We start from the raw sequence: 11915 nt of genomic DNA, 5'->3' as shown, positions 1-11915 counted from the left end.
CGGACCAATGGGAGAGCGGGGCGGCGGCGTTTGAAAGGGCCGTGGGGGGGGGGGGGGGGGGGCGGGCTGCAGGGGGGCACCAACGGCCCGGCGGGGCGCTGAGGCGAGGGGCGCGGGGGCTGCCGGGAAGGGGGCGGCCCGCCGGCATGGCGCACAAGCAGATCTACTACTCCGACAAGTACGACGACGAGGAGTTCGAGTACCGGTAAAGCGGGGCAGAGGGGGTCCGGCTAACGGCTCCCGAGAGGGAGGGGAGCGCCCCGGCGGTCGTTTTCTGGGGGGTGGGGGCGGGAGGGGAATCGTCCTAGGAGCAAATCCCTGAGGGGTTGGCGCGGGGTGGGGAAAAGTTTGGTCTCGACTGCTCGGTAGGAGCGGGCTGTCCCGGTAACGGTTCCCGGGGGGGGGGGAAAGGAGTGGAGGGCGGGGTGGCCCGGTACCGGCTGCTTGCGGGGGGGAGGGAGGGGGAGGAGGGAAGCGGTTCCCCGGTGAGGCAGAAGGGGGGGGGTGGGGGGAGGTGAGGGGGAAGGAGCGTTCCAGTAACGGTTTATTCGGTAAGAGTAACGGCGGCTGGTAAGGGGGGGGGGGGGGGAGATACGGCGCCCCGGGCACCGTTCCCCGGCGGAGCGGGATGGAAGTGGTGTGGTTAACGCTCCCCTGGGGAGGCCGTTAACGGATCGCTGGGGGGGGTGGGAGGGTTGCCCCGTGGGTGGGGGAGGTCGCAGGGACAGCTCCCGCGCGGGGAATCTCCGGGGGGGGGAGGGATGGAGCGCTGCGGGGGGGGTAGGGGGCGGGGGGGGGGTGGGATGGAGCGCTGCCGGCGGGGGGGGGGACACCGACCGCGGGTCCCCCGGCGGCGGCTGAGGGAGGGCGCGGGCCCCGCAGGCACGTGATGCTGCCCAAGGACATCGCCAAGCTGGTGCCCAAGACCCATCTGCTGTCGGAGTCGGAGTGGCGGAACCTGGGCGTGCAGCAGAGCCAGGGCTGGGTCCACTACATGATCCACGAGCCAGGTGAGCCCCGGGATCTGCTGGAGGGCAGAGAGGCTCTGCAGAGGGACCTGGGCAGGCTGGGCAGAGGGGCAGAGGCCAAGGGCAGGAGACTGAACACATCCAAGTGCCAGGTGCTGCACATTGGCCACAACAACCCCAGGCAGTGCTACAGGCTGGGGGCAGAGTGGCTGAGAGCAGCCAGGCAGAGAGGGACCTGGGGGTGCTGGTTGATGGTAGGCTGAACATGAGCCAGCAGTGTGCCCAGGCAGCCAAGAGGGCCAATGGCATCCTGGCCTGCATCAGGAACAGTGTGGCCAGCAGGAGCAGGGAGGTCATTCTGCCCCTGTACACTGCACTGGTTAGGCCACACCTCGAGTACTGTGTCCAGTTCTGGGCCCCTCAGTTTAGGAAGGAGGTTGACTTGCTGGAACGAGTCCAGAGAAGAGCAACAAAGTTGGTGAGGAGTTTGGAGCACAGCCCTGTGAGGAGAGGCTGAGGGAGCTGGGGCTGCTCAGCCTGGAGAAGAGGAGACTCAGGGGTGACCTTATCACTCTCTACAACTACCTGAAGGGAGGTTGTAGACAGGCAGAGGTTGGTCTCTTCTCCCAGGCAGCCAGTACCAGAACAAGAGGACACAGTCTCAGGCTGCGCCAGGGGAGGTTCAAGTTGGATGTTAGGAAGAAGTTCTACACAGAGAGAGTGATTGCCCATTGGAATGGGCTGCCTGGGGAGGTGGTGGAGTCACTGTCATTGGGGGTGTTCAGGAGCAGACTTGCTGGGGTGCTTGGTGCCAGGGGTTAGCTGTTTGGGTGGGTTGGATTGGTTGATGGGTTGGACACGATGATCTTGAAGGTCTCTTCCAACCTGGTTTGGTTTATTCTAATAAAGGTTTATTCTAAAGGGAGGGCAGGCGGCGGCCGCCGGGCCCGGCCTGACCCACGACCTCTCCTTCCCCCCCTGCCAGAGCCCCACATCCTGCTCTTCCGCCGGCCGCTGCCCAAGAAGCTGGAGAAGTGAGTGGCTCACGGGAGCTCCCCGGCCCGAGCTGCGACAGCACCTTCCTCTTCCTGCTCCTCGCCATTCCCGGCCCGCTGCCCGCCTGGACAGCAGTTCGCTGCCGAGGATCCCTCCCCCTCCCCTCCCCTCCCCTCCCCACCTGAGCACCCTCCAGAGCTTCAATAAATGAACTTTTGGGAGCCCCTGTGCTGCGTGTTTGGGAGGGGAGAGGGTGAAGGGGGTCGAGGAGGGGCTCCCCGTGCTGCGGAGCAGCCTGCCCGGCTGATGCGGGCAGCCTCCCGGTGCCTGGGAGAGGGTGGGGAACTCTCGGAGCATCGTGCGGGTGCTTGGAGGGGGGAGGGGTGGATGGGGAGGCTCCGGTACCGGAGAGGCGGAGCTTCCAGTGCCCCCCGAGGGGCGCCGTGACACCGCCGCCTGCCGGCCGGGCTGACCCAGAGCGGCAGAGGGGGCTGGACGCAATCCCCGCTGCTGCTGCCGTCTCCCAACCAATCAGCGCCGGCAGAGAGTCGTGACGGGCGTGCAGCGCAGCCAATGAGGTCGCGGGGGGCGGTGCTGCGGCCGGCGCGGGCGGAGGCGGCCGGGCCCATGGCGGGGGCGCTGCGGGGGGCGCTGCGGGCGGGCGGGGCTCTGCGCGCCGCCGCCTCTCGCCCCATGGCGGCTTCCGGCCACACAGCTGCTCGGGACGCGGCCGCCACCGCCGGCATCATCATCATCGGCGATGAGATCCTCAAGGTGCGGCCGGGGCCGGGGACGGGCGGGCCGGGGCTGGGTCCCGGTGGGCTTGGGTCGCGCCGCCGTCACGGGTGCCGCCGTCACGGGTGTCTCCGTCCCCTCAGGGCCACACGCAGGACACGAACTCCTTCTTCATGTGCCGGCGGCTGCGTGCGCTGGGCGTGCGGGTGGCCCGCATCTCGGTGGTGCCTGACGAGGTGGAGGCCATCGCCAGCGAGGTGGCCTCCTTCGCCGCCCGCTTCACCTACGTGCTGACCTCGGGGGGCATCGGCCCGACCCACGACGACGTGACCTTCGAGGCGGTCGCCAGAGCCTTTGGGGAGGAGGTCGCCCCCCACCCCGAGCTGGTGGCCCTGGTGCAGAAGTTCTTCGGCAGGAGGGAGGAGCAGTGCCCCGAGATGAAGCTGGCTCGCGTGCCCGCGTCCTCCCGCCTCAACTACGGCACCGACGGCCGCACGGGCAGCGCCGTCAAGTACCCGCTGGTCAGCGTCCGCAACGTCTACATCTTCCCGGGCATCCCGGCGCTGATGGAGCGCGCCCTGGACGGCCTTGCCCACGTCTTTCGCAACGAGGGGACTCGCTTCCACTCCCGCACCGTCTACGTGGCAGCCGACGAGATCCTCATTGCTCCCGCCTTGGACCAAGCCGATGCCGCTTTCCAGGGCCGGGTCAGCTTGGGCTCTTACCCGGACTGGGCCAACAACTACTACCGGGTGAAGCTGACCCTGGACTCGGAGTCGGAGGGGGACCTGGAGGAAGCTCATCGCTTCCTGATGGAGAAGCTGCCCGCGGGCGTGGTGGTGCCCTTGGTGACAGACTGCATCGCCCTGGCGGCCACGGAGGTGTACAGCCTGGCTGAGTCAGGTACAGGGGGTGCAGGCAGTGCTGCAGCAGGGCTCGGGGACCCCCGGGCTGCTCCTGCAGCCCAGCTGGGCTGGGGCAGTGGGAGGAGCGACCCGGGAGCAGAGCTTGCCCATTTTGTTGTGCTGGGGGGGGGGCTGGTGGGTGGTGAGGTTTTGCTGGTACTGCAGCTGCAGTGGGCTTCATCCCACACAGATGAGAGTGGGAGTCATAACCCCGGTTAGGGCCAGCCAGTGCCAGGCCCTGAGAGTGCAGCATGCATCAGAGCAGCTGTGCCATGGTGCCCGGTCCAGGCAGGAACCCTGGCACAGAGATCTTGGCTCCAGGCTGCGGTGCAGGTGGTGGCTCTGCAAGGTGCCTGGGGACGAGATGGGCCTGGAGGGTGAGGTGCTGCAGGCAGCTTGGCCCCGGGGCAGGCACCAACCATCCCCTCCCAGCAGGCTCGGCCCTGGGGCAGAAGGTGGCAGCAGCGCTGAGAACCATCGAGGAGGCTTTGGATCGCTACAGCCTGGCCCAGCTCTGTGTGGGCTTCAATGGGGGCAAGGACTGCACAGCCCTGCTGCACCTCGTCCATGCTGCTGTGGAGAGGTACCTGGCCACAAGGCTGCTCCAGCTCCTGGGAGAGGAGCGAGGGGGCCCCAGCTGGGCCCCCAGGGCTCTTCCCAGCCCTGCTCCAGGGGAATAAGCAGAGCCCTGAGGCCCTGCTCACAGGGACTGGGTGGCTGCCCTGCCTCTAGGCTCCATCCACCAGAGCCCAGCTGCCACCAGGTCTCTCCCCAGGCGCTACCCAGCGAGGCAGGAGAAGCTGCAGGTGCTCTACATCCGCATCACCTCCCCCTTCCCTGAAATGGAGCAGTTCATCCAGGCAACTGTCCAGAGGTATGGGGCACAGGGAGGGGCACCCTGCCAGGCAAGGGGTGAGCAGTGCTCCCCCACTGCCTGGCCAGCAGCCACCCCTGCTCCCCACTGCAGGTACAAGATCCAGCTCTGCACGGTGGAAGGCTCCATCCGGGAGGCCCTGGCCCGCCTGAAGGAGCAGCAGCCCCAGCTGGAGGCTGTCCTGATGGGGACACGGAGGACAGACCCCTACTCACGCACCCTGGCCCCCATGTGCCTCACAGACCCCGACTGGCCCCAGTACATGAGGGTGAACCCCTTGCTGGTGCGTGGCCTGCGCCTGCCCTGGCCCCCACCCAGCGGAGGAGCGAGCCTGGCAGCTTCAAGTGATGAGGCTGGGAACCAGGACCAACCCACCCCCAACCCAGAGGACTCCCCTCCCAGCTCTCCCTCTCCCCACATGATCTTCAGCCCTGTGGTGTGGCTGTGGGTGCCCCTGGCTGCAGTCAGGCTTCCTGGTGCTGCCAGGCAGGGCTTGTTCCTGCCTGCCAGGGGCTTTTCCTGCTTTTGGAGAGCTGCTGGGAGGGATGGGGGTCCCAGGGAAGGGTTGGCTCTCCCATATGCCCTCAGTGGGGCTGGTTGGCATCCCTGAGGGCCAGGGGGCAGCCCACCTGCCTCTGCAGCCACCCCCTGCCCAATTCTGCCCAGCAGGACTGGAGCTACCGAGACATCTGGGAGTTTCTGCGCAAGCTCTTTGTGCCCTACTGCGTTCTCTATGACAAGGGGTGAGTGCCTGGGCACTGCCCTCCCTGCTAGGCACTGCCCTCCCTGCTGGGCACAGCCAAATGCCTATGGGATACAGGCTGGGCAGCCACTGGCTTGAGAGCAGCTCTGGAGAAAAGGCCTTGGGGTTGCTGGGGGAGGAGAAGCTCAACCTGAGCCCCCAGTGAGCACTTGCAGCCCAGAGAGCCAAGCAGAGCCTGGGCTGCAGCAGCAGAAGTGTGGCCAGCAGGGCCAGGGAGGGGATTCTGCCCCTCTGCTCCACTCTGCTGAGACCACAGCTGGAGCTCTGGGGCCAGCTCTGGAGCCTCTGTGCCAGGAAGGATCTGGAGGGGCTGGAAGGTGTCCAGAGAAGGGCCAGGAGGAGGAGCAGAGGGCTGGAGCTGCTCTGCCTTGAGGCCAGGCTGAGAGAGTTGGGGTTGTGCAGGCTGGAGAGGAGAAGGCTCCCAGGAGACCTTCTTGTGGCCTTCCAGGATCTGCAGGGGGCTACAAGAAACCTGGGGAGGGACTTCTTAGGGTGCCAGGGAGTGATAGGAGCAAAACTAGAAGTGGGGAGACTCAGACTGGATGTTAGGAAGAAGTTGTTCCCCATGAGGGTGGTGAGAGCCTGGCACAGGCTGCCCAGGGAGGTGGTGGAAGCCTCCTGCCTGGAGGTGTTTGCAGCCAGGCTGGAGGTGGCTGTGAGCAACCTGCTGTGGGGTGAGGTGTCCCTGCCCAAGGCAGGGGGGTTGGAGCTGGCTGAGCCTTGAGCTCCCTTCCAACCCTGACAGCTCTGTGATTCAGTGGGCACGGCCCAGTGCCTGTGGGCACAGCCTGGCAGCCCCCCTCTCCCTCCACAGCTACACCTCCCTGGGGAGCATGAGCAACACGCTGAAGAACCCAGCGCTGCGCTTCACCGACGAGCGGGGCCGGGACACCTACCGGCCTGCCTACGAGCTGCAGAACGAGGAGGAGGAGCGCACCTCCCGCCGGTGAAGGCCCGGCGGGGGGGGCTCTGCGGTGCCAGCCAGCCAGCAGCTGGCTCCCCTGGGGGCACCCCCGGTCCTCCTGCTGCTGCTGCTGCTGCTGCCGGGGGTGACACTGAAAATAAACCGCAGCTGAATAAAGCTGCTGCGCTCAGCCTGTGTCTGCGTCGCACTCGTGCTCGGCCCTGCTGACCCCTGCGGGCCCCGCGGGGCTCAGCGGCAGCGGCGCGGGGGTGAGGCCAGCTCTGCCTCGGAACAAAAGGGGCCCTGGGCAGTGCCCCCTTGCCCGTGCCTGCTATTGTGGAGGCTTTTTGAAGCCTAGAGAATGAAGCAGGTTCCAGCGCTCGCCGGAGCCCCACGTGTCGGCGCCGGCGCCGCCGCCTCCCCGCGTCAGCCCCTGCGCATCCCCCACCGGCTATGTGCCTGCTCGGGACGGCAGCTGCCCGCCCGCCGGGCGCTCCCAGGCGAAGGGCACGGATGGTGGCACTGCCAGCGGCCAGCAACGCCTCGCTGGGGCTGCGCCTGGGCTCCTGGCTGCTGCGGCTGCTGCGGGAGTGCATCTACCTCCTGCTCTGCAGCTGGTGCATCCGAGAGCTGCTGGACTAGGCAATGTGCCTCCCCGGCACCCAAGGACCCCTGGCCCCTCCTGTCTGCCCCCGTGCCGTGGGTGAGTGCCCTGCCTTCAACTGCCTGTTCTAAGGGGTCCAACTGTGGTGGTCCTGGGGGGTAACAAGGGGCTGGGTGTGGTGTTTGAGGGGCAATGGGGTCTGTTGCTGCAAAGTGAGGGGCTCGGTGGTGGTGCCTGGGGGGGTGATGGGGGCCCAGCTGTGGTGCTTGTGGCTGTAACAAGGGCCTGGCTGTGGTGCTAGGGGGTGATGGGGGTCTGCCCATGGTGTTGCTGGGCAGGGGTGGTCTCAGTTGTGATGCTCAGTTGGCTGTGTTGCCTGGGGGGGGTGGTAGCAGGGACCCAGCTGTGGTGTTCCTTGGGTGGCCTGGGTGCAGCTGTGGTGCTGCTCAAGGGCTCCTCACCTCCTGTGCCTCTCTCCCCTCCTCAGGACTGCTTCTTACCCTGTAGTGATGGAGCTGATGGACCCCCCCCAGCACTAGGACCCCACTCCAGCCTGTGCTCCCCTCTATTATAGAGACCCCAATAAACCTGAGCAGCACCTGACTGGCTCTGTGTGTGTGTAGGGTGGGGGAGGAGGATTTGGGGAGCACAATCCACCCCCCAAAACCTCCAACCCTCACACCAGGTAGGGCTGAGACACCTCAGCCCACACATCAGCTCGACCTGCTGCCGAGGGTCCCCAAGCTCCTTGGGGCCAAGGGGCAGGAGGGGGAAAGCCATCACCTGCCTGCACCTCCTGCCTGTCCCTCCCCCGGGTTTATTCCTGCCTGTGACTCAGCCTCTTGGTCTCTATTTGTCCCCACTCCAGGCCATTTCCTGCCCCCCTCAGGCCCATCCAGCACCGACCCTGCCAAAAGCCAGCAGGGAAGCAGCCAAAGCAAAACGTCCCCAAAGAGCCCAACCTGCCTGGAGCCGCAGCAAAGGTCACAGCCAGCAGGACACATGGGGGCACAGCGACCCTGCTGTGGGGGTGGCTTTTTGGAGCCCTGCCCCCTCTCCCTCCCCCTCCCCTCCCCCCAGCACTTTGAGCCCACTGTGCCTTGGGTGCTTGGCGGTGCCAGCTGGCTGCCGGTGCCCAGCGGCGCTGCGGGGGCTGCCCGTCCCCTTGTCCCCGGCGCAGGGGAAGCTCCGAGGGCCCCAGGCTGGGGCGGCCGCGCCTGGCGCCAGCTCGGCCGCCCTTATCTTGGCGGGAAGTCGGCAGCAGGAAGCGCGGCCCGGCGCAGGATAAGGGTCCCGTTTACTTTAGCTGCTTTTGTTGTGCTTGGGCTCCCACCCTCACCCAGCCCCCTCCATCCCCCGTGGGGGACTCCGGTCACGGGAGGGGGGGGCGGGAGAGCTGGATGAGGGTGGCAGGAACCCCCCTGCCTGGGGGCATCATGTGGGCACAGGCTGGTATGGGGGTTACCAGGACTGTGCCTTGCCCCTGCTCCCGGTGGTTCCCTGTCGCCCAGGCTCGGCTCCTGCGGCCAGATCCTGCCCTGGGAGCGTGCACTGGGACGGTGCCAGACAAGCTCTTGGCTGTGCTCAGGACCAGGCACCAGTGTGGTTCCCGGTGCCATCCAAGCTCGCAGCTGTGCCCGGATGCCCATGGAGCCAGGCCGGCTCCAGCAGCCCTGGTAGCATGGTGCTGGGCACCGCTGCCCACGGGAGCCCACGCGTCTGGCGCCTGCCCTGCTGCTGCTGCTGCTACCACGTCGTAGCCCCGGCGGCGGCTCGGCCCCGGGGCTGGCCAGTGCGGGGCGAATCAATGAATTCCCCAAACGGGGAGGGCCGGGGGTGGGGAGAGTGTCCCGGCACAGGAAAAGCTCCTGGCAGCAGCTCTCGGTGGGCAGAGCGGAGCCGGCCGCCCCGACAGCGCAGCCCCATGAGCAGCCCCGGCTCCTCGCACCCAGCTCTGCCACCCGCCGTGAGTGAGACCCTCACCCCCCCTTCCCCAGGGACCCCCTGCCCAGCCCCGCACCGCGGAGGGGCGGCAAGGGGGGCGGGTGGGTGCTGTGAGGAAGGGCATGCGGACCCCTGCCCTTGTCACCTCGGCACAGGCAGGCTCCTCCTGCATGGGGGGGGTGAGGGGTTTGGTTTTGGGGTCTGATCGCTTGTGACCTTGGGGCCACCCCCCCACCCCCACCCCCCTTGGGAGCAGCGCTGTGTCCTCTGCTGTCTGCAAGGACATGGGGAAGAGGCAGCTGCCGGGTGGCCATGCTGGGGGTCCCAGCTCTGCGGCATGGGAAGATGCACCAGCTCCCCACGGGGGACCCCCGCGGTGCGAGGAGGGGGTGACAATCGTCCCTGTCCCATAGGTGGTCCCTGCCGTCCCCCCATGTTCCGCTCACGCCGCGCCGGGCTGGTGAGGCGGCTGTGGCGGCAGCGCTGCGCGGCGGCCGGCCCCGAGGAGGGTCCCGGTGCCCTCAAACCGGCGGCTCACGCCCTCTTCAAGAAGCTGAAGGACGAGGAGCTGGAGCTGCTGGTGCAGGCGGTGGAGAGCCGAGGTGCCTGCGAGTCCGGCTGCGTCTGGGCGCCACGGGGGGCCAAGCAGGCGCTGCCCCCCCAGGTCCTGCTCTGCCGCCTCTACCGCTGGCCCGACCTGCGCCAGCCCCACGAACTCAAACCCCTCTGCTACTGCGCGGGGGGCCGAGCGGGCTGCGGGGACCTGGCCGCTCTCTGCTGTAACCCTCACCACTTCAGCCGCCTGGCTGTGCCCGGTGAGTGCCGCCGAGCTCCACCGGAGCCTCTTCTCGACCCGCTCCCCCTCTTGACTTCTGGCCCCCGGGGTCAGCTCAGCGTTCTGCTGATGCGCATCCTAAGCCCCTCACCCCGCTCTCTCCCCGCAACAGAGACCCCACCGCCCCCCTACTCCAAGGTGTCCTGCGGTCCTTTCTGGCCAGATGTGCCCCAGCACCCCGGCACCCAGCCCCTGGACTTCAGCTGCAATGGTGGGGACTGGCACGGTAAGAGGGTCCCGCCGTGCTGGGGGCTGCTCAGCTCCCCTATCCCAGTGGGCAGGGGGGGCACCAGGCAGGGCTGACACCCCCGGGCAAGCTCTTGCCCCCAGCCCGCCGCTGGTCAGGGCCGAGGCGTGGGATGCAGAGCCTGAAAACTGGGGAGCGAAGCCGGCAGCCGTTCCCGGTGGGAGGAACGGCCCCAGCGCGGGACGAGGGGTTCCTGCCGGGGGACCAGCCTGGGCCCGACCCCCCCCCCGCCCCCTCCAGCCTCTGTTATTTTTGGCGGCGCCGGGCTCCCCGCCGGAGGAAGCGCTGCCCACGGGGACACACACAATGTGCCTTGACGCACACAGCCGCGGCTCCAGCCTGGCTGCTGGCCACCAGGCCGCCAGGGCTCCACCTTCCCTGAGCCTGGGGGTCCCCCCTTCACCGTGGTCCCCAGGGACAGTGACCGGAGATGGCCTGGCTCTACGTGCAGCAGCTCCCTTAGCTCATGTCCCGTGCCAAAGCCTGCGCTCAGACATCTCTGGAGCCCTGCGTCCATCTGTCTGTCTGTCTGCTCCACTGGCCCCTGCATGAACTTGGGGGCATGGACCCTCACCTGTGCCCACTCCATCCCCATCACCTCTCCCTGTGGCCCTTCTGGCTGCGTGGCATGGCTGTGCCCGGGCAACAGTGGCTGCCTTTGCCCTGGACCCCCTCCTATGCCCACTCTATCCCCATCACTCCCCCCCCCCCCCGTGTCCCCCCTCTGGTGTGGCTGTGCCTGGGCACTGGAGGGCACTCCCCCCTATGCCTACACCATCCCCATCCCCTCTCCCCATGGCCCCTCTGTCGGTGTGGCATAGCTGTGCCCCGGCCAGCAGCGGGTACCTTTGCCTGGCCATCACATCTCTGCTACCCCCTCCCCACCAGACACCAGCCTCTCCTGGAGCACCGTTAAGGACGGCTGCTGGTGCAGAGTGGCATACTGGGAGCACCGGACCCGCGTGGGTCGCCTCTACGCCGTCCACGAGGCCTCGGTGAACATCTTCAGCGAGCTGCCGCGGGGCAGCGGCTTCTGCCTGGGGCAGCTGCCGGCCGCCCACCGCAGCCGCGCCGTCCGCCGGGCACGGGGCAAGATCGGCCGGGGGCTGCTGCTGAGCCGCGAGCCCGGCGGGGTCTGGGCTTACAACCGCAGCGAGCATCCCATCTTCGTCAGCTCGCCCACCATGGGCCCCCCTGGTGCCCGCCAGCTGCCCGTGCTCAAGGTGCTGCCCGGCTATTCGGCCAAGGTGTTCGACTACGAGCGGGCCGGGGGCGTGGGGGGCTGGCGCATCCCCGGCGAGGGCCCCTGCGACCCCCACTGCGTTCGCATCAGCTTCGCCAAGGGCTGGGGGCCCTGCTACTCGCGGCAGTTCATCACCTCCTGCCCCTGCTGGCTGGAGGTCCTGCTCAACGGGCCACGCTGAGGGGCTGGTGGGGAGAAGGGGGGTGCGTGGGGGGGGTGTGTGCCAGGGAGCTCATCCCCCTCCCAAAACACCTGCGAGAGGGGCACAAGCTGGGGGATGAGGGCCCTCTCTGCTGTCCCCCAGCCTCTCTCTTCCAGGGCTGTACTGCAGCAGGGTCGCCCTGGCCCAGCGGACCCTCACTGGGACCCCTCTGCCCCAGCCCCTGGGCAGTCTGGTGGTGCCCTTCCATGCCTGGCACGCAGCCCTGGCAGCGCCTGGCCGCCCCTGGTCGCGGCCTGAGGCTGATGCAGGGCACTATTTAATCTCTTTCTCTCTCTCTCTCTTTTTTATTTCAATGGTTAAATTTATTTTAATTTATATTTATATTATTTTTGTAGAAAAAGCCAAGCCCGAGGCAGGAGCCCGAGGCAGGAGCCCCAGGCCTGGGGCAGGTGGGGGAGGGGGAGCAGGAGCTGGGCAGATGTGCAGGAGGCTGAAGGGGAGCAGGAGATGATGGAGAAGAGTCCCAGAGCGGTGGAGGGAAGAGGGAGTCATGGCCGTCAGGGAGGGACTGGAATGAACTGGCCCGGCAGGGGTGGGTGGGGCCAGTGAGCACAGCTGGAATATGGGGCAGGTTGGAACAGCTGGGCGAGGGTGTGGCAGGCACAGCTGGAGTGAGTGTGGGGCAGGTGAGCACAGCTGGATGGATGTGGGGCCAGTGAGCACAACTGTGGATG

The 11915-nt window shown here is 67.5% G+C and overlaps 3 protein-coding genes across 4 annotated transcripts; all 3 read left to right on the top strand.

Moving 5' to 3' along the window:
* Positions 1-95: 95 nt before the first annotated feature.
* Positions 96-2185, top strand: CKS1B (CDC28 protein kinase regulatory subunit 1B). Of its 2 annotated transcripts, none has more exons than XM_068168812.1 (3): positions 96-205; positions 883-1010; positions 1954-2185. In XM_068168812.1, exons 1-3 carry the CDS (start codon positions 147-149, stop codon positions 2004-2006), a joined length of 240 nt encoding a protein of 79 aa, XP_068024913.1. In that variant the 5' UTR covers positions 96-146; the 3' UTR covers positions 2007-2185. The 2 variants fall into 2 exon arrangements, with proteins under 2 accessions (XP_068024913.1, XP_068024912.1); XM_068168811.1 differs by having other exon boundaries at positions 1891-2185.
* Positions 2186-2576: 391 nt separating this feature from the next.
* On the top strand, positions 2577-7349 carry FLAD1 (flavin adenine dinucleotide synthetase 1). Its single transcript, XM_068168809.1, has 8 exons — positions 2577-2738; positions 2843-3602; positions 4040-4187; positions 4380-4478; positions 4572-4761; positions 5148-5221; positions 6056-6848; positions 7237-7349. The coding sequence occupies exons 1-7, from the start codon at positions 2592-2594 to the stop codon at positions 6189-6191; spliced, it is 1554 nt and encodes a 517-aa protein (XP_068024910.1). The 5' UTR covers positions 2577-2591; the 3' UTR covers positions 6192-6848; positions 7237-7349.
* Positions 7350-8613: 1264 nt separating this feature from the next.
* On the top strand, positions 8614-11556 carry LOC137457061 (mothers against decapentaplegic homolog 6-like). Its single transcript, XM_068168848.1, has 4 exons — positions 8614-8715; positions 9107-9508; positions 9641-9754; positions 10664-11556. The coding sequence occupies exons 2-4, from the start codon at positions 9127-9129 to the stop codon at positions 11197-11199; spliced, it is 1032 nt and encodes a 343-aa protein (XP_068024949.1). The 5' UTR covers positions 8614-8715; positions 9107-9126; the 3' UTR covers positions 11200-11556.
* The last annotated feature ends 359 nt before the right edge of the window (positions 11557-11915 follow it).

Source organism: Melanerpes formicivorus, unplaced genomic scaffold, assembly GCF_026170545.1.
Source record: "Melanerpes formicivorus ecotype bairdi unplaced genomic scaffold, bMelFor1.0.p_v2 SCAF_158, whole genome shotgun sequence".
NCBI classification, from domain to species: Eukaryota; Metazoa; Chordata; class Aves; order Piciformes; family Picidae; genus Melanerpes; species Melanerpes formicivorus.
The sequence above is the reverse complement of the archived record's forward strand: the minus strand, read 5'-3'. Positions and strand labels throughout refer to the sequence as shown.